At 51.2% G+C, this 24492-nt stretch overlaps 1 protein-coding gene and 1 pseudogene across 2 annotated transcripts in view; one reads left to right on the top strand and one right to left on the bottom strand.

Moving 5' to 3' along the window:
• Positions 1-9907: 9907 nt before the first annotated feature.
• On the bottom strand, positions 9908-10338 carry LOC129464941 (translation machinery-associated protein 7-like; annotated as a pseudogene).
• An 8201-nt stretch (positions 10339-18539) lies between these two features.
• PDS5A (PDS5 cohesin associated factor A) overlaps positions 18540-24492 on the top strand; it is a 176315-nt gene continuing 170362 nt past the window's right edge. For both annotated transcript variants that reach the window (XM_055246433.2, XM_063619784.1), the window contains exons 1-2: positions 18540-18558; positions 19199-19376. In XM_055246433.2, the coding sequence (XP_055102408.1) occupies positions 19239-19376 (138 nt within the window). In that variant the 5' untranslated portion in view covers positions 18540-18558; positions 19199-19238. The remainder of the gene's footprint in view (positions 18559-19198; positions 19377-24492) is intronic.

The following is a 24492-nucleotide window of genomic DNA, read 5'->3' as shown; positions in this document are numbered from 1 at the left end:
GCAGAGGCGCTCCTCATTTCTTCCCGGACGGTGCGGCCGGGCAGAGGCGCTCCTCACTTCTTCCCAGACAGGGCGGCCGGGCAGAGGCGCTCCTCGCTTCTTCCCGGACGGGGCGGCCGGGCAGAGGCGCTCCTCGCTTCTTCCCGGACGGGGCGGCCGGGCAGAGGCGCTCCTCGCTTCTTCCCGGACGGGGCGGCCGGGCAGAGGCGGTCCTCGCTTCTTCCCGGACGGGGCGGCCGGGCAGAGGCGCTCCTCACCTCCCAGACGATGGGAGGCCGGGCAGAGGCGCTCCTCACTTCCCAGAGGATGGGTGGCCAGGCAGAGGCGCTCCTCACTTCCCAGACGGGGTGGCCGGGCAGAGGCGCTCCTCACTTCCCAGGCGGGGTGGCCGGGCAGAGGCGCTCCTCACTTCCCAGACGATGGGTGGCCGGGCAGAGGCGCTCCTCACTTCCCAGACGATGGGTGGCCGGGCAGAGGCGCTCCTCACTTCCCAGACGGGGCGGCCGGGCAGAGGCGCTCCTCACTTCCCAGACGGTGGGTGGCCGGGCAGAGGCGCTCCTCACTTCCCAGACGGTGGGTGGCCGGGCAGAGGCGCTCCTCACTTCCCAGACGGTGGGTGGCCGGGCAGAGGAGCTCCTCACTTCCCAGACGGGGCGGCCAGGCAGAGGCGCTCCCCACCTCCCAGATGGGGCGGCGGCCGGGCATGGGCTGCAATCCCAGCACCCTGGTAGGCCAAGGCAGGCGGCTGGGGGGCAGAGGCTGCCACAAGGCCAGACCATGCCACCGCACTCCAGCCCGGGCAACACCGAGCACTGGGTGAGCGAGACTCCGTCTGTAGTCCCAGTACCTCGGGAGGCTGAGGCGGGCAGAGCACTCGGCGTCAGGAGCTGGCGACCAGCGTGGCCAAGATGGCGAACGCGTGCCTGCAGCGAAAGGAGAAAAGGCAGGGAGTGGTCGCGCGCGCCAGCAGTCCCAGGCAGTCCGCGGCGCGGGCAGCAGCAAGTGGAGTAGATTGTAGCCTGGGCCAGAGAGGGAAAGAGAAAGAAAGAAAGAAAGAAAGAAAGAGAGAGAGAGGGGGGGGGGGGAGGGAGGGAGGAAGGAAGGTTGTTTTTGCTTTCTTATGGCTACTAACTATTCCCTTTAAGACAGTTTTTTTTCCTTCTTTTTCTTTTTTTTGTTTTGTTTTGTTTTTGTTTTTGTTTTGAGAGAGTCTCGTTCTGTCACCCAGGCTGGAGTGCAATGGCGTGATCTTAGGTCACTGCAACCTCTGCCTCCTGGGTTTGAGCGATTCTCCTGCTTCAGCCTCCCCAGTAGCTGGGATTACAGGCACCTGCTACCACACCTGTATAATTTTTGTATTTTCAATAGAGACAGTGTTTCACCATGTTGGCCAGACTGGTCTCAAACTCCTCACCTCATGATCCACCCACCTTGGCCTCCCAAAGTACTGGGATTACAGGCATGAGCCACCGCACCCAGCCAAGACAATTTTTGCATATGGCTGGTGTATTGGTTTCACAGGACTGTTGTTGCACCAGAAACATGGTGGCTTAAAACAACAGAAACTTACACTTTCACAGTTTCAGAGGCTAGAAGTCCAAAGTCTAGGTGTGAACAAGGCTATGTTCGCTTTGAAGGCTCGAGGGAAGAATCCCTGTCTCTTTCTCTGCTTCTGGTGCTTGCTGGTGATCCTTGTAATTCCTTGGCTTGCAGTCATCACTCCAATCATCGCCTCCATCCCCACATGGGACTTCATCCCTGTGTGTCTTCATATCTTCTTATTAAGACGCTGCTGGTCAGTGGATTTAGGACCTACCCTAATATAGTACGAGTTTGTTTTAAATAATTACGTCTGCAAAGATGCTGCTTCCAAATAAGATCATATTAGGAGGTTCCAGGTGGACATGAATTTTGTGTGTGTGTGTGTGTGTGTGTGTGTGTGTGTGTGTGTGTGTGTAGTGGGGCACTATTCAACCCAGTACAGATGGGTTCATGAATCTTGGTTAAGATTTCATAAAGTCCAATCAATTGTTCATTCTAAATTAGGTCATATTTGGTGGTTAACATCAGAAATGTACTCAAATTAGCTCAGATAAAAGAGATTTTACATGAAGAAAACAATTTTTTTGGCCGGGCACAGTGGCTCACGCTTGTAATCCCAGCACTTTGGGAGGCCGAGGCGGGCGGATCACGAGGTCAGGAGATCGAGACCACGGTGAAACCCCGTCTCTACTAAAAATACAAAAAATTAGCCGGGTGTGGTGGCGGGCGCCTGTAGTCCCAGCTACTCGGAGAGGCTGAGGCAGGAGAATGGCGTGAACCTGGGAGGCGGAGCTTGCAGTGAGCCGAGATCGCGCCACCGCACTCCAGCCTGGGTGACAGAGCGAGACTCCGTCTCAAGAAAAAAAAAAAAAAAAATTTTTTTTTCTTTTTGTGACAGAGTCTTGCTCTGTCGCCCAGGCTGGAGTCCAATGGCCTGATCTCAGCTCACTGCAACCTCTGCCTCCTGGGTTCAAGCAATTCTCCTGCTTCAGCCTCCCAAGTAGCTGGGATTACAGGTACCCACCACCATGCCCGGCTAATTTTTTGTTGTTGCTGTTGTTTTTTTGAGACAGAGTCTCGCTCTGTTGCCCAGGCTGGAGTACAGTGGCGCAATCTCGGCTCACTGCAAGCTCTGCCTCCTGGGTTCATGCCAGTCTCCCGTCTCAGCCTCCCGAGTAGCTGGGACTACAGGCATCTGCCACCACGCCCAGCTAATTTTTCTTATTTTTTAGTAGAGACGGGGTTTCACTGTGTTAGTCAGGATGGTCTTGATCTCCTGACCTTGTGATCCACCTGCCTCAGCCTCCCAAATCTCAGCCCGGCCTGAGATTTCGTCTTAAAACAAAAAAAAATTAGCTGGGTGTGGTGGCATGCACCTGTAATCCCAGCTACTCTGGAGCCTGAAGCAAGAGAATCGCTTAAACCCGGGAGGCAGAGGTTGCAGTGAGCCAAGATCGCATACTGCACTCCAGCCTGAGCGACAGGGTGAGACTCCTTCTCAAAAATAAATAAATAAATAAATAAATAAATAAATAAATAAATAATTAGAGCCGGGGGTGGTGGCTCACGCCTGTAATCCCAGCACTTTGGGAGGCCGCAGCAGGCAGATCACCTGAGGTCAGGAGTTCGAGACCAGCCTGTCCAACATGACGAAACCCCATCTCTACTAAAAATACAAAAATTAGCCTGATGTGGTGGCAGGCATCTATAATCCCAGCTACTTGGGAGGCTGAGGCAAGAGAATTGCTTGAACCCGGGAGGTGGAGGCTGCAGCAAGCCGAGATGTGCCATTGCACTCTAGCCCGGGCAACAGAGCAAGACTCCGTCTGAAAAAAAAAAAAATTAGCCAGGCATCATGGCAGTACCTGTATTCCCAGCTACTCAAGAGGCTGAGGTGGGAGGATAACTTGAGCCCAGGTGATCAAGTCTTCAGTGAGCTGTGATTATGCCACTGAACTCCAGGCTGGGTGACAGAGTAAGACCCTGTCTCAAAAAAATAAAAATAAAACAAGAAAGTAAACTTATGACATGTACTTGTTTACTGCAGTTATGGGCAGAATAGACTCATTTATCAAATGTATTAGAGAAGATAATCATGCCTGGGTGTGGTGGCTCACACCTGTAATCCCAGCACTTTCAGAGGCGGGTGTGGGCGGACCACCTGAGGTCAGGAGTTCAAGACCAGCCTGACCAATACGGAGAAACCCCGTCTCTCGCACCACCACGCCCGGCTAATAAAAATATAAAAAAATTAGCCAGGTGTGGTGGCGCATGCCTGTAACCCCAGCTACTCAGGAGGCTGAGGCAGGAGAATCGCTTGAACCTGGGAGGCGGAGGTTGCAGTGAGCCAAGATTGTGCCATTGCACTCCAGCCTAGGCAGCAAGAGCGAAACTCCGTCTCAAAAAAAAAAAAAAAAGATGAACTCTTGCTCTTGTCCCCCAGGCTGGAGTGCAATGGTATGATCTAGGCTCACTGCAACCTCCGCCTCCCAGGTTCAAGCGATTCTCCTGCCTCAGCCTTCCAAGTAGCTGGGATTACAAGTGCGTACCACCACACCAGGCTAATTTTTGTATTTTAAGTAGAGGCAGGGTTTCTCCATGTTGGCCAGGCTGGTCTCAAACTCCTGAAGTCAGGTGATCTGCCCACCTCCTAAAGTGCTAGGATTATAGGCGTGAGCCACCGTGTCCAGCCACGCCTGGCAAATTTTTTATATCTTTGGTAGAGACGGGGTTTTACCATGTTGGCCAGGCTGGTCTTGAACTCCTGACCTCGTGATCCACCAGCCTTGGCCTCCCAAAGTGTTGAGATTACAGGTGTCAACCACCGCGCTCGGCCTTCTTTTTTTTTTTTTTTTTTTGAGAAGGAGTCTCACTCTGTCACCCAGGCTGGAATGCAGTGGCACGATCTTGGCTCACTGCAAATTAGCTCAGATAAAAGAGATTTTACATGAAGAAAACAATTTTTTGTGTGTGTGTGACAGAGTCTTGCTCTGTCGCCCAGGCTGGAGTCCAATGACCTGATCTCAGCTCACTGCAACCTCTGCCTCCTGGGTTCAAGCAATTCTCCTGCCTCAGCCTCCCAAGTAGCTGGGATTACAGGTGCCCACTACCATGCCCGGCTAACTTTTTGTATTTTTAGTAGAGATGGGGTTTTGCCATGTTGGCCAGGCTGGTCTCGAACTCCTGACCTCAGGTGATCCACCCACCTCAGCCTCCCAAAGTGCTTGAATTACAGGCGTGAGTCATTGTGCCTGGCCTAATTTTTTATTCTTAGTAGAGACAAAGTCTCACTGTGTTGAACATCTGGGCTCAAGTGATCCTCCTGTCTCAGCCTTTGAAAATGCTGGGATTATGGGCATTAGCCACCTCACTTGGCCAATTATTTTAAGTTTAAAAAAAATTTTTTTTTGTGGCCGGGCGCGGTGGCTCACGCCTGTAATCCCAGCACTTTGGGAGGCCAAGGCAGGTGGATCATGAGGTCAGGAGATTGAGACCATCCTGGGTAACATAGTGAAACCCTCACTCTACTAAAAATACCAAAAATTAGCTGGGCGTAGTGGCGGGTGCCTGTAGTCCCAGCTACTTGGGAGGCTGAGGCAGGAGAATGGCGTGAACCTGGGAGGCGGAGGTTGCAGTGAGCCGAAATCGCGCCACTGCACTCCAGCCTGGGCAACAAGAGCGAGACTCTGTCTCAAAAAAAAAAAATTTTTTTTAATTTTTTTTTTTTTTTTTGAGACGGAGTTTTGCTCTTGTTGCCCAGGCTGGAGTGCAATGGCACGATCTCGGCTCACCACAACCTCCGCCTCCCGGGTTCAAGTGATTCTCCTGCCTCAGCCCCCCAAGAAGCTGGGATTACAGGCACGCACCACCACGCCCGGCTAATTTTGTATTTTTAGTAGAGATGAGGTTTCTCCATGTTAGTCAGGCTGGTCTCGAACTCCCAACCTCAGGTGATCCGCCCACCTCGGCCTCCCAAAGTGCTGGGATTACAGGCGTGAGCCACTGCGCCCGGCCTTTTTTAAAAATTTTTTTGAGATGCAGCTTCGTTGTTGTTGCCCAGGCTGGAGTGCTGTGGCGTGATCTTGGCTCACTGCAACCTCTGCCTACCTGGTTCAAGCCATTCTCCTGCCTCAGCCTCCCAAGTAGCTGGGACCACAGGCGCCCGCCAACACGCCCGGCTAATTTTTTGTACTTTTAGTAGAGACAGGGTTTCACCGTGTTAGCCAGGATGGTCTCGATCTCCTGACCTCATGATCCACCCGCCTCAGCCTCCCAAAGTGCTGGGATTACAGGCGTGAGCCACCACGCCCGGCCACACCCATTCATTCTTTGGCATAGTTAGCGTATGTGAAGTCACCATCTTGCCCAAGAATAAAGCTTCAACAGAATACATCTACCAATATATTCATTCTCCCATGTTGTCTCACTGTGTTCCCTGCTTCTCCTTGTACTCTAAGGGGAACCATTATCCCGAACCTTGGTTTTGAACTTTATGTCACTAAGATTTATCCATGTCACTTATACCTGCAGTTTTTTTCATACTTGAAAATATTTAGGGTCAGGCTTGGTGGCTCATGCCTGTAATCCCAGCACTTTGGGAGGCCCAGGTGGGCGGATCACTTGAGGTCAGGAGTTCAAGACCAGCCTGGCCAACATGGGAAACCCCATCTCTCCTAAAAATACAAAAATATGCTGGGTGGTGGCGGGCACCTGTAATCCTAGCTTCTCAGGAGGCTGAGGCAGGAGAATCACTTGAACCTAGGAGGCGGAAGTTGTAGTTAGCCGAGATTGTGCCACTGCATTCCAGCCTGGGCGACAGAGCAAGACTGTCTCATAACAACAACAAAATAATCAAAATAAATTAAAAATTCACTTCTCTCGTGGTGCTAGCCACTTTCCAAGTGCTGTACAGTCACGTATGGCTGGTGGCTACTATTTTGGACAATGTATGTGTGGAACATTTCTATTGCTGCAGAAATTTCTATTAGACAGAAGTGCCCTAGATTTTTGCTCTAGAACTTTCTTTCCTTTTTTTTTTTTCTTTTTTTTTGAGACGGAGTCTCATTCTGTCGCCAAGGCTGGAGTGCAATGGCATGATCTCGGCTCACTGCAACCTCTGCCTCCCAGATTCAAGTGATTCTCCTGTCTCAGCCTCCCGAATAGCTGGGATTACAGGTGCCCATTACCCTGCTCAGCTAATTTTTATATTTTTAGTAGAGATGGTGTTTCACCAGGTTGGCCAGGCTGGTCTCAAACTCCTGACCTGAGGTGATCCGCCTGCCTCGGCCTCCCAAAGTGCCAGGAGTACAGGCGTGAGTCACCGTGCTCGGGTCTTCTCTTTTTTTTTTTTTTTTAGACGGAGTCTTTCTCTGTCGCTGAGGCTGGAGTACAGTGGTGCAATTTCGGCTCACTGCAACCCCTGCTGCCCAGAGTCAGGCAATTCTGATGTCTCAGCCTCCCAAGTAGCTGGGACTACAAGTGTGCGCCACCCCACCAGGCTAATTTTTGCATATATATACATACGTATGTATATATATGTATACATATATATATATACGTATGTGTATATATATACATACGTATGTATATATATGTATACATATATATACATACGTATGTATATATATGTATACATATATATACATACGTATGTATATATATGTATACATATATATACATACGTATGTATATATATATACATATATATATACGTATGTATATATATATATACACACACATGTTTTAGTAGAGATGAGGTTTTGCCATGTTGGTCAGGAGCTCTAGAATTTGTATATAGAAGGAGTTGTAGTGAAATTGGGAGTTAGGGGTTTGTCCTCAAATTGCATTGGATGCAATTTTGTACATAGATTATATAATTGAATGTGTGTGTGAGGGGGACACTGATTGAAATTATGTGGGGGGTACAATAAAGACTCACAAAGCCACCCCTTTGTGCAATTATTAACCACATAAAACTTTTTTTTTTTTTTTTAATTGAGACCATGTCTTGCTCTGTGGTCCAGGCTGGAGTTGGGAGTACAGTGGCGTGATCTTGGCTTACTACAACCTGCGCCTCCCAGGCTTAAGCGATCCTCCCACCTCACCCTCCCAAGTAGCTGGGACTACGGATGTGCACCACTATACCAGGCTAATTTTTGTATTTTTTTGGTAGAGACAAGGTTTTGTCATGTTAGCCAGGCTGGTCTTGAACTCCTGGGCTCAAGGCATCCTCCCGCCCTGGCCCCTCCAATGTGCTGGGATTAAAACTCTTTTTCCTCCAAAACAAATTGGATTAAATCACTTCTTTTTTTTTTTTTTTTTTTTTTTGAGACGGAGTCTCGCTCTGTCACCCAGGCTGGAGTGCAGTGGCACAATCTCGGCTCACTGCAAGCTCCGCCTCCCGGGTTCACGCCATTCTCATGCCTCAGCCTCTTCGAGTAGCTGGGACTACAGGCGCCCGCCGCCAGGCCCAGCTAATTTTTTGTATTTTTAGTAGAGACGGGGTTTCACCGTGGTCTCGATCTCCTGACCTCGTGATCCGCCCTCCTCGGCCTCCCAAAGTGCTGGGATTACAAGCGTGAGCCACCGCGCCCGGCCGGATTAAATCACTTCTAAGCCTTGTGTGTTTTTTTGTTTTTGTTTGTTTGGTTGTTTTTGTTTGTTTGGTTGTTTTTGAGACGGAGTCTCACTCTGTCACCAAGCTGGAGTGCAGTGGCGCAATCTCAGCCCACTGCAATCTCCGCCTCTCAGGTTCAAGCAATTCTCCTGCCTCAGCCTCCTGAGTAGCTAGGACTACAGGCACATGCCACCAGGCCCAGCTAATTTTTGTATTTTTAGTAGAGATGGGGTTTCACCATGTTGGCCAGGATAGTCTCGAACTCCTGACCTAGTGATCTGCCTGCCTCCGCTTCCTAAAGTGCTGGGATTACAGGCGTGAGCCACCATGCCTGGCCGTTTTTTTTTTTTTTTGTTCCCCTGTGGTTACGTTTATTAGCTATTATCCTCTCCACAAAAACTATTCACCACAACTCATTCTTCAAGGCCTAGCCTCAAATGTCTCCTTTGTGAAGCTCCCTAGCATCCCTTTTCCAGGCTCCCAGACAATGTGGTTCACATCTCCAATATAAAACATATTACAGTGGCCAGGCATGGTGGCTCATGCCTGTAATCCTAGCACTTTGGGAGGTCGAGGCAGGCAGATCACTTGAGGTCGGGAGTTTGAGACCAGCCTGGCCAAAATAATGAAATCTTGTCGTCCCTATTAAAAATACAAAAATCAGCTGATTGTGGTGGCACATGCCTGTGATCCCAGCTACTCAGGAGGCTGAGGCAGGAGAATGGCTTGAACCTGCAAGTTGGAGGTTGCAGTAAGCCGAGATCGCACCACTGTACTCCAGCCTGGGCAACAGAGTGAGACTCCCTCTCAAACAGAAAACAAAATCAAAAACAAAACCAAAAACACGAAAACATATTGCAGCCTTCTCTCAAATTGCTATTTTGGTATGTCTCTGTTTCCTCCAATAGACTGTGATCCTCTAAAGCATAGGAGCTTTGTCATGGCTTTTTTTTTTTTGAGATGGAGTCTCACTCTGTTGCCCAGGCTGGAGCATGCAGTGGTGCAATTTTGGCTCACTGCAACCTCCACCTCCCAGGTTCAAGTGATTCTCCTATCTCAGCCTCCTGAGTAGCTGGGATCACAGGCGTGTGCCACCATGCCCGGCTAAGTTTTGTATTTTTAGTAGAGACGAGGTTTTCACATGTTGGTCAGGCTGGTCTCGAGCTCCTGACCTCGTGATCCACCCGCTTCTGCCTCCCTAAGTGCTAGGATTACAGGCGTAAGCCACCAAGCCTGGCCTTATTTTTTTTTTTTTTTTTTTTGAGACAGAGCCTCACTCTGTCCCCCAGGCTGGAGTGTAGTGGTGTGATCTCGGCTTACTGCAACCTCTGCCTCCCGGGTTCAAGAAATTCTCCTGCATCAGCCTCCCGCGTAGCTGGGATCACAGGCGCCTGCCACCATGACCAGCTAATTTTTTGCATTTTTAGTAGAGATGGGATTTCACCATGTCGGGCAGGCTGGTCTTGAACTCCTGACCTTGTGATCCGTTCTCGGGCTCCCAAAGTACTGGGATTACAGGCGTGAGCCAGCATGCCCAGCCAGATTTTGTTTTTAACATATTCTCTCAGTGCCTAGTTCAATGCCTTACCCAGTATAGGAGCTCAGTGACTGTTTAATTAACTTTTACGATAGCATGGATATCTTTTAGGCCCTAAATCTGATCTTACCCAAGCACAGTCCTCATTATCTTGATAGTGGTTCTAGTTACTCAGGCCCCAAAATTTTAAGAGTCATCCCTCATTTCTTTTTCTTCTTCTTCTTATTTTTTTTTTTAACAAAGGTTAATTCTTAAATGTATAGCAGCTCCAAAACAACACTTAATTCCGGCTATTGGTGGTAAAAGATGTTATGGCAGGGAATACAGATGTTTAAATACGGATGAAATAAAGGGTCATCATCTTTTCAGGCACAAGGAACAGCTTACTTTTTGCCAGATTTCTTAATTCCACCCGTGGCCAGGGGCACCTTCCCCATGGCCTTCACTTTTGAGTTTCTTTTGCTCCTCTTTTTGTTTCTGCTTGAAAGCCTTCTCTTCCTCATCCATCTCCTTGGCCTGCTTCTTGGGCTGTTTCAGGGGCTTCTTCCTGCCACCTTCGCGGCTGGACATGGCGCCTGCTGTCATCCCTGATTTCTTGTCTCTTCTTTTTTTCTTCTGCCCCTTTTCACCACCTCTACTGCCATTACTTCTATTAGCTATTATTCTAAGAAATGGTTCTTGTTACCATTGTTTCTCCTTGGGATTTTTATAGTTCTCTTATACCTGGCTACCCTTCTTCCACATTTGCATATCTACTGCTATTTTCAACCCAGCAGCTAGAATGATTTTTTTTATTTTATGAAAAAAAAATTATGTAGAGCTTAGTATATGCGAGTTACTATTCTAGGCATTTTACAAATATTAACTTATGGCCAGGCTCAGTGGCTCACACCTGTAATCTTAGCACTTTGGGAGGCCAAGGCGGGCGGATCACCTGAGGTCGGGAGTTCAAGAGCAGCCTGGCCAACATGGTGAAATCCCATCTCCACTAAAAATACAAAAAATAGTTGGGCGTGGTGGCGCATGCCTGTAATCACAGCTACTAGGGAAGCTGAGGCAAGAGAATAACTTGAACCTGGGAGGCAGAGGTTGCAGTGAGCCGAGATTGCAACACTGCAGTGGCGCAATCTCGGCTCACTGCAAGCTCCGCCTCCAAGGTTCACGCCATTCTCCCGCCTCAGCCTCTCCGAGTAGCTGGGACTACAGGCGCCCGCCACCACGCCCGGCTAATTTTTTGTATTTTTAGTAGAGACGGAGTTTCACCGTGGTCTCGATCTCCTGACCTCGTGATCCGCCCGCCTCGGCCTCCCAAAGTGCTGGGATTACAAGCGTGAGCCACCGCGCCCGGCCGGAAGATACTATTATTATCCTTACTTTACAGATGAAGAAAATGGCGCACAGAAGAATTAAGTGGTTTGACCAACGTTGCCTAACTCAGGACATACACCATATCACCTCTTTGCTTAAAACAGTCCATTAGTTCCCCACCTCAATCAGAGGATAGCCACAGTCCTACCAGAGGTCTAAAAGGCTGTATGTGATCTGTACTCTCTCTCACTCCGGGGAGTCTCACTCTGTTGCCCAGGCTGGAGTGCAGTGGTGCTTTCTCAGCTCGCTGCAACCTCCATCTCCCCGGTTCAAACGATTCTCCTGCCTCAGCCTCCCTAGTAGCTGGGATTACAGACATGTGCCAGGGCACCTGGCTAATTTTTGTATTTTTAGTGGAGACAGGGTTTCACCATGTTGGTCAGGCTGGTCTGGAACTCCTGACCTCAGGTGATCCACTCGCCTCGGCTTCCCAAAGTGCTGGGATTATAGTCCTGAGCCACAGTGCCTGAGCCACTGAGTCTAATTTTTTGTGTTTTTAATAGAGATGGGGTTTCACCATGTTGGCCAGGCTGGTCTGAAACTCATGACCTCAAATAGTCTGCCTGCCTCCCCCTCCCAAAGTGCTGGGATTACAGGTTCGAGCCACTGAGCCCAGCTCTTCCCTACTTTATTTTCATATACATGTATTATTGTTATTTTGGTCTATTTCTCCCCAAACAAATTAAGGTCCACCAGGAGGGCAGGCCTTCATTGGTGAAACAATTATTTAAAGAGGCCTACAATATAAGGCATTGTTTTGGGCACTGAGGGGGGAAGAAAAGCTTGGTGGAGATTGGGTGCAGTGGCTCATGCCTGTAATTCCAGCACTTTGGGGCCCAAGGTGGGTGGAACACCTAAGGTCAAGAGTTCGAGACCAGTCTGGCCAACATGGTAAAACCCTGTCTCTACTAAAAATACAAAAATTAGCCAGGTGTGATGGCGCATGCCTGTAGTCCCAGATCTTGGGAGGCTGACGCAGGAGATCTGCTTGAACCCAGGAGGCGTAGGTTGCAGTGCGCCCAGATTGTACCACTGCACTCCAACCTGGGCAACAGAGCAAGACTTCGTCTCAAAAAAATAAAATAGGCTGGGTGCAGGGGCTCACACCTGTAATCCCAGAACTTTGGGAGGCCGAGGCGGGCAGATCACGAGGTCAGGAATTCGAGATCAGCCTGACCAATATGGTGAAACCCCATCTCTACTGAAAATATAAAAATAAGCTGGGCGTGGTGGTGCGCCCCTGTAGTCCTAGCTACTTGGGAGACTGAGGGAGACAAATCGCTTGAACCTGGGAGGCATAGGTGAAGTGAACCGAGATCACGCCACTGCACTTAAGCCTGGTGATAGAGTGAGACTCCATGTTAAAAAAAAAAAAAAAAAGAAATCAACCAGTAAGGCCAGGCGCAGTGGCTCAAGCCTGTAATCCCAGCACTTTGGGAGGCTGAGGCGGGCAGATTACCTGAGGTCAGGAGTTTGAGACCAGCCTGACCAACATGGTGAAACCCTGTCTCTACTAAAGATACAAAAATTAGCTAGGCATAGTGGCGGGCGCCTGTAATCCCAGCTACTTGGGAGGGTGAGTCAGGAGAATTGCTTGAATCCAGAAGGCAGAGGTTGTAGTGAGCCAGGATCACACCAGCACACTCCAGCCTGGGCAACAGAGGGAGACTCTGTCTCAAAAAAAAATTAGCCCAGTATGGTGGCGCACACCCACAGTCCCAGCTACTTGGGGGCTTGAGGCACAAGAGTCGCTTGAACCTGGGAGGCAGATGCTGTAGTGAGCCGAGATCGTGCCACTGCACTGAAGCCTGGGTGACAAAGTGAGACTTCATCTCAAAAAATAATAAAATAATATAAAAAATATATATATATGTACATATACAAAACTCTATTTAATAATGGGCAAGCCACTGAGGAGAATGAAAGATAAAATCGCCTGCCTGCCTGCCTGCCTGCCCGCCCTCCCGCCTGCCCTCCCGCCTGCCCTCCCACCTGCCTTCCTTTCTTTCTTTCTTTCCCTCTCTGGCGCAGGCTACAATCTACTCGGCTTGCTGCTGCCCGCGCCGCCGACTGCCTGGGACTGCCGGCGCGCGCCACCGCTCCCTGCCTTTTCTCCTTTGGATGCAGGCACGCGTTCGCCATCTTGGCCACGCTGGTCGCCAGCTCCTGACGCCGAGTGCTCTGCCCGCCTCGGCCTCCCGAGGTACTGGGACTACAGACGGAGTCTCGCTCACCCAGTGCTCGGTGTTGCCCGGGCTGGAGTGCGGTGGCGTGGTCTGGCCTCGCGGCAGCCTCTACCCCCCGGCCGCCTGCCTTGGCCTGCCAGGGTGCTGGGATTGCAGCCCCTGCCCGGCCGCCGCCCCATCTGGAAGGTGGGGAGCGCCTCTGCCCGGCCGCCCCGTCTGGGAGGTGAGGAGCACCTCTGCCCGGCCGCCCCGTCCGGGAAGAAGTGAGGAGCGCCTCTGCCCGGCCGCCCCGTCCGGGAAGAAGTGAGGAGCGCCTCTGCCCGGGCGCCCCGTCCGGGAAGAAGTGAGGAGCGCCTCTGCCCGGGCGCCCCATCCGGGAAGAAGTGAGGAGCGCCTCTGCCCGGCTACCCATCGTCTGGGAAGTGAGGAGCGCCTCTGCCCGGCCACCCACCGTCTGGGAAGTGAGGAGCGCCTCTGCCCGGCCACCCACCGTCTGGGAAGTGAGGAGCGCCTCTGCCCGGCCACCCACCGTCTGGGAAGTGAGGAGCGCCTCTGCCCGGCCACCCACCGTCTGGGAAGTGAGGAGCGCCTCTGCCCGGCCACCCACCGTCTGGGAAGTGAGGAGCGCCTCTGCCCGGCCACCCACCGTCTGGGAAGTGAGGAGCGCCTCTGCCCGGCCACCCACCGTCTGGGAAGTGAGGAGCGCCTCTGCCCGGCCACCCACCGTCTGGGAAGTGAGGAGCGCCTCTGCCCGGCCGCCCCGTCTGGGAAGTGAGGAGCGCCTCTGCCCGGCCACCCACCGTCTGGGAAGTGAGGAGCGCCTCTGCCCGGCCACCCACCGTCTGGGAAGTGAGGAGCGCCTCTGCCCGGCCACCCACCGTCTGGGAAGTGAGGAGCGCCTCTGCCCGGCCACCCACCGTCTGGGAAGTGAGGAGCGCCTCTGCCCGGCCACCCACCGTCTGGGAAGTGAGGAGCGCCTCTGCCCGGCCGCCCCGTCTGGGAAGTGAGGAGCGCCTCTGCCCGGCCGCCCCGTCCGGGAAGAAGTGAGGAGCGCCTCTGCCCGGCCGCCCCGTCCGGGAAGAAGTGAGGAGCGCCTCTGCCCGGCCGCCCCGTCCGGGAAGAAGTGAGGAGCGCCTCTGCCCGGCCGCCCCGTCGGGAAGAAGTGAGGAGCGCCTCTGCCCGGCCGCCCCGTCCGGGAAGAAGTGAGGAGCGCCTCTGCCCGGGCGCCCCATCCGGGAAGAAGTGAGGAGCGCCTCTGCCCGGCCACCCACCGTCTGGGAAGTGAGGAGCGCCTCTGCCCGGCCACCCACCGTCTGGGAAGTGAGGAGCGCCTCTGCCCGGCCACCCACCGTCTGGGAAGTGAGGAGCGCCTCTGCCCGGCCACCCACCGTCTGGGAAGTGAGGAGCGCCTCTGCCCGGCCACCCACCGTCTGGGAAGTGAGGAGCGCCTCTGCCCGGCCACCCACCGTCTGGGAAGTGAGGAGCGCCTCTGCCCGGCCACCCACCGTCTGGGAAGTGAGGAGCGCCTCTGCCCGGCCACCCACCGTCTGGGAAGTGAGGAGCGCCTCTGCCCGGCCGCCCCGTCTGGGAAGTGAGGAGCGCCTCTGCCCGGCCACCCACCGTCTGGGAAGTGAGGAGCGCCTCTGCCCGGCCACCCACCGTCTGGGAAGTGAGGAGCGCCTCTGCCCGGCCACCCACCGTCTGGGAAGTGAGGAGCGCCTCTGCCCGGCCACCCACCGTCTGGGAAGTGAGGAGCGCCTCTGCCCGGCCGCCCCGTCTGGGAAGTGAGGAGCGCCTCTGCCCGGCCGCCCCGTCCGGGAAGAAGTGAGGAGCGCCTCTGCCCGGCCGCCCCGTCCGGGAAGAAGTGAGGAGCGCCTCTGCCCGGCCGCCCCGTCCGGGAAGAAGTGAGGAGCGCCTCTGCCCGGCCGCCCCGTCGGGAAGAAGTGAGGAGCGCCTCTGCCCGGCCGCCCCGTCCGGGAAGAAGTGAGGAGCGCCTCTGCCCGGCCGCCCCGTCTGGGAGGTGAGGAGCGCCTCTGCCCGGCCACCCATCGTCTGGGAGGTGAGGAGCGCCTCTGCCCGGCCACCCATCGTCTGGAAAGTGAGGAGCGCCTCTGCCCGGCTGCCCCATCTGGGAAGTGAGGAGCGCCTCTGCCCGGCCACCCATCGTCTGGGAGGTGAGGAGCGCCTCTGCCCGGCCACCCATCGTCTGGGAAGTGGGGAGCGCCTCTGCCCGACCACCCATCGTCTGGGAAGTGAAGAGCGCCTCTGCCCGGCCACCTATCGTCTGGGAAGAAGTGAGGAGCGTCTCTGCCTGGCCGCCCCGTCTGGGAAGTGAGGAGCCCCTCTGCCCGGCCGCCCCGTGTCTGGGTAGAAGTGAGGAGCTCCTCTGCCTGGCCGCTCCGTCTGGGAGGTCTACCACGGAGGCCAGAAGCAACGTGGGGGCTGGATGTGGTGGCTGACGCCTGTGGTCCCGGCACTCTGGGGGGCGAGGCGGGTTGATCACTTTGGGCTAGGAGTTCGAGACCAGTCTGGCCAACTTGGCGAAACATGAAGAATACAACAGACAAACCAACCAACCAACTCAATGACAACAAAACAGGTCTACCCTGGAGTCATACTCTAATTTTTTCTATTTTCCTCCCTTTCTGATCCTTTATCCCACTTTCTTTTTCTTCCTCTTCCTTCTCCCTCTTCTTTGTCAAATAGAGGATTGAGTTATTATCACTGATCCATATAAAGTCCCTCTCTCATTTATTTTAACTCCCACCCCTATTTCTATTCCCCGACTTCCCATGTGCAACCTTTCTAATATGTTTGATACGCATCTTTTTGTTTGTATGTATTTTTAGAAAATGTTTATTGTTTTTGTATGCAAAAAAAATTAATAAAAAAAAAAAAGAAAAAAAAAGATAAAATCATTGTTGTTTAATTGAATGTAACACACAAAGAAATATCAAAAGTTGGCCGGGCGTGGTGGCTCATGCCTGTAATCCCAGCACTTTGGGAGGCCGAGGCGGGCGGATCATGAGGTCAGGAGATCGAGACCATCCTGGCTAACATGGTGAAACCCCGTCTCTACTAAAAATACAAAAAAAAAAAATTAGCTGGGTGTGGTGGCGGGCGCCTGTAGTCACAGCTACTCGGGAGGCTGAGGCAGGAGAATGGCGTGGACCTGGGAGGCAGAGCCTGCAGTGAGCCGAGATCGCGCCACTGCACTCCAGCCTGTGTGACAGAGCAAGATTCTGTCTCAAAAGAAAAAAAGAAATAACAAAAGTGACAGGGAGAGCCTAAAAAGGGAGCAGCTTTTGGTCCACTTAATAGTTTGGATGAGGACAATTTTAAATGGATTCTGCCTGGTACTGTAAATGCGCAAGAACAAAGCATTGACTTTTGGGCAGAGTTCTAGCAAATCAGCAACTGTGGAGTGTCAGATTCGCAATGACTGCTCTTGTGTAATAGGTCAAAAACAAGTCAGTGAGCTGAAATGCAGTACCTTTACTATTTTTAAGTTGACACTAAAGGATGTGGGAAAACAATAGACCAATGGGTATCCATCAAGAATAATTAGAACAAACAGTCGAATATCATTTTAAACTATGGTAGTGGTCAGTTTCAAGAGCTGAATGCGATTTCGTATTATTGTATCCTTTTTTCAACTTTCTCTTCGGAAATTTTGTGTATTCTCTTGAATTTTTTTTTAAATAGGTAAGTGTATGTTCTTGCGTTCATTTGTTTCAATTACATACATTAAATTGTTCAAACACTGCTGCGTGTACAGTTTTTACCTGATAGTTGTTTTCCTTTGGATGACAGAAAACGTTAATGCTTGGTAGGTTTAAAACATTTAAAAAAAATGAATTATTTCTTATTGACAAGAATCACCCACCTAATTAATAAATGCTTATTTCTGGGTTCCACTCTCAGAGATTTTTATGTTTTATGTTTATGTATTTTTTAATATTTTTTATATGTTTTATTTTATGTTATATTTTTTATGTTTATGTATATTTTTATGTTTTATGTTAAAAAACATATACTTTTATTTGTTTTATTTTTGGAGTTGGAAACCTACGTTTTCAGCCAGTACCCAAAGTGATTGTGAGGCCTGGTGGCCCAAAGATCATACCTGGAGGACGACTCGACCCAGTGCTATTTTCATGTTTTGCAGCTTTCAAAATATTAACTTCAGAAATCTGAGGAGGGTGGGCAACTCGGGTGGCTGTCAGAAGACCCCAGAGTGAGCCGCTCACGCTGTGCCCCGTCGCACAACTTTCCTTGACTTTGCAGATCTCTCCCTGAGGAGGACATCCGTTCATTTTCACCGAGCAATTAACTACCTCCCAACCAGTTTCGTCTATGTCCCTCAAGATGACCCCCAAAAGTCACCAGCTCATCGCCGCAGCGAAAGATAAAGCGCTGTTTGCCCTGCGTGCCCTCGCAGGGCCGCGGGAACTTGGGCTCGCTTCCCGCCACCCGGGCTCCTCCTCCTCTTGCCCTCTCCGGTCGGGTCCTCCCGGAGGCGCCCCGCGCGGCAGGTATTGGCGCCAACCGGGTGGCGGCGCTGTCCGCCCTGCGCGCGGCCGCCCCGGGCCCGAGAGAGGCGGATGCACGGCCGGCGGAGGAAGGGGAGGGAGCGAGGAGCGCGCGCTGGTCTCGCGTGCTCTCGCGCCGCTCGCGTGACCGGCCGGTGCATGCGCGAGGCGCCGGCTCCCGGGGCACGGACGGCCGGGCGCGCGCCTCTGCGAGGGGCGTCCGGGTCCGAGTCGGCGGTCCGGGGCGGCGCGAGGTGCGTGCGTGCGGGCCACGGGGGTCCCGGACGGACACAAGCGCACACACTCCCGGAGGAGCCTTCGAGGCTGCTCTTCCTCGGCCAGACGGAGAGCGGCACTGTCTCCCCGCCCAGCGCTCACTCGCCCCGCGTCTCCCCCCGCGGCGGCTGCTCCTCCTCGGCACCGCCAGCCCCAGCGCCGCTCCCGGGCGGGCGGGCGGCGGCGGGACCCGCGGAGCCGCTTTGTGTGCAGCCCGACTAGGGGCGGCGGCGCAACCACCTGACAGAGGCCCGGGCGCTCGATGCACCTTCCGCCCGCATGAGGAGGAGGTAAAGGCGGCGGCGGCTCGGCTCCCGCCCTAGGCTGCTGGAGGGAGGGGACGGAAGGGGAGACTGGAGGGGGGGGGGCCGCGGGTCCGAGGCCCGGTGGGGCCGCCCGAGGGTGCCGGGAAGGCCTCGGCGGTGCCGGAGGCGCCAAGCGGCCGGGGGCCAGAGAAGCAGCTGGGGTCCCTCAGCCGAAGTTGAAGGAACAAAATGTGAAGTGCGGAGCCGCGTCAGCCGCTTCCTGGCGTGGGGCTGAGGGTGGAGGGCGGCTTGTTTTCCCCTCCCGCGGGGGTGAGGGAGCGGAACAGGGGAGGGGCGGCAGCGCGGCGGGGACTACCCCGGGTCCGAGGCTTGGCTGGGCAAGGGCGTTTTGTTCCCGGGAGCCGCCGCTGCGCGTGGGTCTGCTGGGTCCCTAGTTTTGCGGCCTAAGCAGAGCCCTATAGGCCTCGGGTCTGGTTTCCCGGAGGGGACTGGCCGGGCGGGAGTGGGTGCTTCCCCACAGCCGAGCGGGGATCTTGGGGTCCTTGCCGGCCTCCCAAGGCCGCCAAACTTCGGACCTTGGTGCTCGGGGGTGGATTTCATTGTGAAAGGCGGAATGGGAAACTCCTGGCGCTGTTAGGCGCCTCCCGCGGCCGCGGCGGCTGGTGCCGAGGAGCCCCGTGAGCCTGGGGCTGGCGGGGCCGGGGCTGGCAGGGCCGGCGGGGTTCGAGCCCTGGGAAAGAGCGGGTGGCGAGGCCGCTGCCGGGTCCCCGGCCTCTGGGGAGAAAGGGCCTTTTCCAGATTAGAGAGATTTGAAACGAAAAAAGAGGTTACAAAGTCGCCCCTTTCCTGCTGAACTTTGGTTTTCTGACCGATAGAGGCCGGTAGAGGACTGTGAACCAAAAGTTGTCCCCCAGAATGGACTTCACCGCGCAGCCCAAGCCTGCCACTGCCCTCTGTGGCGTCGTGAGTGCCGACGGGAAGATCGCTTACCCTCCGGGGGTGAAAGAGATCACCGACAAGATCACCACGGACGAGATGATCAAACGCCTGAAGGTAAGCGTTTGGATGGATTTTGATGTCTTTGGTAGGAGGCGCTTTCTCCTGTGATACTGCTACCCTGCTCAGTCTGTCCTTTAGAGTTCCAAGGTTTTTAGATCTCTTACCCCCTCTGAAAGGTACTGTTGTATCTCAGATAACATCTTTGAGTGAGTTTTGTAGGGACATAACCATTGTGGGATATTTAAAAGGAGTGTGATTTTTCAAAAACTTACTGGTTTTCAAGCATAAGAATTTGTGTGTTTTTGGAGTTTTTTTCTGGAGGTATTTAATGAGAATACTGTTCAGAGTGGCTTGCAAACTTAGGTGTAGGCAGTAATTTGCCTAAGAAGTTTCCTATTTTCAGCTTCTGAAGGAGATTGATTAAAGCGCAAAGTCCTTTTTAAAAATTTGCATAATTTTCTATATCCAGAACCTTAAATATGTATATATTGTGGTTAAACTTTGACAGAAGGTACAGACTTTTCATAATTCAGGCTTAAAGTAAGATGATTTAAGTCTATACGTTCAAAGGAGTTTAAGAGTATTATGGCTCTTGTTATGAGGTGTCAGCTAATGTCGTTTAAGCATGGCAGTCCTAAGGTTAAGATTTTAAATTTCAACCTCATGTTTGTTAGTTTTTTTGGTTTCTGTTCCACTGACATACATTGTGGCCAGAATCTTAACAAATAAGTGATATTCTTCTTGTAGGAACAGCTTGAAGCAGTGGTTCTGAGTCAGGGCAACTTTGACCTCCAGGAGATGTTTGGCAATGCTGGAGACATTTTGGTTGTCACAATTGGTGCTAGATTGGAGTAGGGGAAGAGCAGAGGCAGAGAGTCTGGCTAGGAAACTGTAAACAGTAGTCTAGGTGAAAGACGTTGAAATCTTCAGGTAGGGCTGTGACATTGGTAATAGTGACTAGGAAATGATTTAACAACTTTTCAGAGTTAGAATCAATCAGAAGTGGTGGGAGGTGAGGGAAGCAACATTGTTGACAATGTTTCCACCTTGGGCGACTTGGCGAAATGTATTTTGGGGAATGAGCTTGGCCTCTTGCTCTTGGAGCCCAGTAAATGTACCTAATGTTGCATTTTAATGAGTACAGTATTTAAAATATTCCTGTGGTTTAGTTTTCAGACTCTAATTTGGTTCTGCAATTTGTTGCCTTTTTGGAAGGAATAAGACAACAGTTCTTTCGTTAAAACAAATCTGTGCACAGCGGCGGCGGGATCTCAGCTCATTGCAACCTCCACTTCCCAGGTTCAAGCTATTCTGCCTCAGCCCCCCAAGTAGCTGGGACTACCAGCGTGTGCCACCACACCCGGCTAATTTTTTTTTTTTTTTTTTTTTTTTTTGAGACGGAGTCTTGTTCCGTCGCCCAGGCTGGAGTGCAGTGGCGCGATCTTGGCTCACTGCAACCTCCACCTCCCGGGTTCAAGCAATTCTGCCTCAGCCTCTCTGGTAGCTGAGATTACAGGTGCCTGCTACCATGCCCAGCTAATTTTTGTATTTTTAGTAGAGATGGGATTTCACTATGTTGGTCACTTTGGTCTCGAACTCCTGACTTCAAATGATCCGCCTGCATTGGCCTCCCAATATGCTGAGATCACAGGTGTGAGCCACTGCTCCCAGCCCCTTTCATTAAAACAAATCTTGGGCCCAGTGCGGTGGGTGGCTCAAGCCTGTAATCCCAGCACTTTGGGAGGCCGAGGCAGGCAAATCACCTGAGGTCTGGAGTTCTACTAAAAATACAAAATTAGCCGGGCATGGTGGCGCATACCTGTAATCCTAGCTACTGGGAGGCTGCGGCAGGAGAATCGCTTGAACCTGGGAGGCGGAAGTTTCGGTGAGCAGAGATCCCGTCATTGCACTCCAGCCTGGGCAACAAGAGTGAAACTCCATCTCAAAAAAGTAAAATAAAAAACATAAAGCAAATCTTGATACTAAAGATTATACATGAATTGAGGTGCTTGATTGATGTTTCTAAAAGTTATACTGTTTTGAGAGTGAGAAATTATGAAATATAAAACTGTTAAACAATTTATGGATCTTTAGTATTTACTAAGTTTTCAAATTAAGAATATTGAAACCTTGAATTCTAATGTTGGGTAATTTGGTTAAAAAATGGAAAGTTGATGTGTTAGCAACACGCTCTGTTGACATGACTCGTGGAACCTGTGAAGAAGCTGGTCTCACAGTACAAGTGGTGGTCTAGGGCAGCTGGGCGGATAGCACCAGGCATATTGGAATGGATGAGGTCTGGCACCCTGAGCAGTCCAGCGAGGACTTGGTCTCAGTAGAGCAGTTTGGCTAGAAGAAGAGTATGCAGCACGGTTCTTTTTAGTTTTTTTTTTGTTTTTTTTTTTTTTTTTTTTTGAGACAGTCTCGCTCTGTTGCCTAGGCTGGAGTGCAGTGGTGCGATCTCGGCTCACTGCAAGCTTCGCCTACCGGATTCACACCATTCTCCTGCCTCAGCCTCCCGAGTAGCTGGGACCACAGGCGCCCGCCATCACGCCCGGCTAATTTTTGGTATTTTTTTAGTAGAGACAGGGTTTCACGTGTTAGCCAGGATGGTCTCGATCTCCTGACCTCGTGATCTGCCCCTCTTGGCCTCCCAAAGTGCTGGGATTACAGGCGTGAGCCACCGCGCCCGGCCTTGCAGCACGGTTCTGAGTCTGTGGAATAGCTGCCATGAAGTAACCTGAAGGAGGTGCTGGCTGGTAGGGGTTGATCATGGTTGGGCACAGCTCGTACACTTGCCATTCTCTGCATGTGCTGGTTAGTGAAGTGAGCCTGGCACTCTTCTTTGCGCTGAGCTAAAGCTACATACAATGGTTTTGTGGCCACAGTTCTACCGTTCATTTCTGTAACTTCTTTAGTGGCTTCTTCCGGGAAGGAGAAACATACAAAACCAAACCCTTTGCTGCGACCACTCTCCATCATAGCCTTTGCACTAGTGATCGTACCAGATGGAGAAAACTCTTTCTGGAGACGTTCATCATCAATACTATCATCAAGATTTTTCACGTAAATATTAACACCCTGGTATCTGCTGCAGCTACTCCTGCTGTCCACACTGTTCCACAGTATAAATATGCTGCGGGAGTTCTCAATCCTCAGCAACATCTTAATGCACAGCCACAAGTTACAATGCAACAGCCTGCTGTTCATGTACAAGGTCAGGAACCTTTGACTGCTTCCATGTTGGCATCTGCCCCTCAAGAGCAAAAGCAAATGTTCATAAGCTCGAGTGTCCAGAGTCACTCCGTTCTAAGGTTGATGAAGCTAGCTATATTACAAGCCCACCAAGCTAAAGAGGCTACCCAGAAAGCAGTTAACAGTGCCATTGGTGTTCCTACTGTTTAAAATTGATCAGGGACCACGAAAAGAAACTTGTGTTTCACCAAAGAAAAATATCTAAACACCGAAAAACTTAAATATTGAATAAAAGTTGCAAAATATAAAATAAATTTAAAAAGGAAAGGAAACTTTGAACATTATGTACCAAGCAAATGCCAGATCTAGCAAACATAATATTAGTCCTAGATTACTTATTGATTTAAAAACAAACAACAACAAAAAAACCCACCAAAAAATAATAAAATATAAAAACAAATTAATGTTTTATAGATCCTGGGAAAAATAATTTTCAGCAAAGTACAAAAATTTAAAGCATTCCTTTGTTTAATTTTGTAATTCTTTACTGTGGAATAGCTCAAAATACCAGTTCTGGCCGGGCGCGGTGGCTCACGCTTGTAATCCCAGCACTTTGGGAGGCCGAGGCGGGCGGATCACGAGGTCAGGAGATCGAGACCACGGTGAAACCCCGTCTCTACTAAAAATACAAAAAGTTAGCCGGGCGTGGTGGCGGGCGCCTGTAGTCCCAGCTACTCGGAGAGGCTGAGGCAGGAGAATGGCGTGAACCCAGGAGGCGGAGCTTGCAGTGAGCCGAGATTGCGCCACTGCACTCCAGCCTGGGCAACAGAGCGAGACTCCGTCTCAAAAAAAAAAAAAAAAAAAAAAAAATACCAGTTCTGTTTTAAGTAACAGAATGGATAACTGAGCAAGGAAACATAATTTGGATTATAAAATTCTTTCTTTAATAAAAAATTCCTTAAACAGTGAAAAAAAAAAAAGTTGTGGTTGGGTGCAGGGGCTCATGCCTGTAATCCCAGCACTTTGAGGGCCGAGGCAAGAGGATCATTTGAGCCCAGGAGGTTCAGACCTGGGCAACATAGACCCTGTCTCAATTTTATTTTTATTTATTTATTTATTTATTTTTTTGAGACGGAGTCTTGCCCTGTCGCCCAGGCTGGAATGCAGTGGTGCGATCTTGGTTCACTGCAAACTCCACATCCTGGGTTCAAGCGATTCTCCTGCCCCAGCCTCCCAAGTAGCTGGGATTACAGGCGCGCGTCACTATGCCCAGCTGATTTTTGTATTTTTAGTAGAGACGGGGTTTCACTATGTTGGTCAGGCTGGGCTCGAACTCTTGACCTCGTGATCCGCCCACCTCGGCCTCCGAAAGTGCTGGGGTTACAGGTGTGAGCCACTGCACCCAGCTGACCCTGTCTCAATATTATGTTTTTAAGGTGTGGTGGGGAAGTTATGACTACTTATATACATTTTCTGTTTGAAAATAGATTATCAGAAGTACTGTTAACTATAAATGGACATACAATCCAGTGGAGAATGAGCATCGAGTTAGATTATCCATTTGTTATGAGTTCTTTTGGAAGTTAAAATCGACATTCATATCAACCAACTTCAGTGTCCTACTGCCAAAATCTTGTTTTTCTGAAAAATTCTTTTGATTTTGTATTTCTTCTGCCTTCCTTTCTATTTTGACTTTGTACTTATTAGGGATCCTTCTTTAAAGTATTATGTCTCGTTGGAAATGTAGATTTTTAACAATACTTAAGTATTTTTGAAATTTTGTTTTTTTATTAGAATCTTAGTTATTGGTAATTTTATAAATTCAGGAGTTTATTATTATTATAACATAGCAACAGTGTTGAAATGCTATACAAATACAAAGAGAGCTTAAGCCTGGACGCAGGGGCTCATGCTTGTAATCCTAGCCATTTGGGAGGCCAAGGCAGGTGGATCGCTTGAGCTCAGGAGTTGGAGA

Source organism: Symphalangus syndactylus, chromosome 16, assembly GCF_028878055.3.
Source record: "Symphalangus syndactylus isolate Jambi chromosome 16, NHGRI_mSymSyn1-v2.1_pri, whole genome shotgun sequence".
Classification (NCBI taxonomy): domain Eukaryota; kingdom Metazoa; phylum Chordata; class Mammalia; order Primates; family Hylobatidae; genus Symphalangus; species Symphalangus syndactylus.
This window is presented reverse-complemented; position numbering and strand designations above follow the sequence as displayed.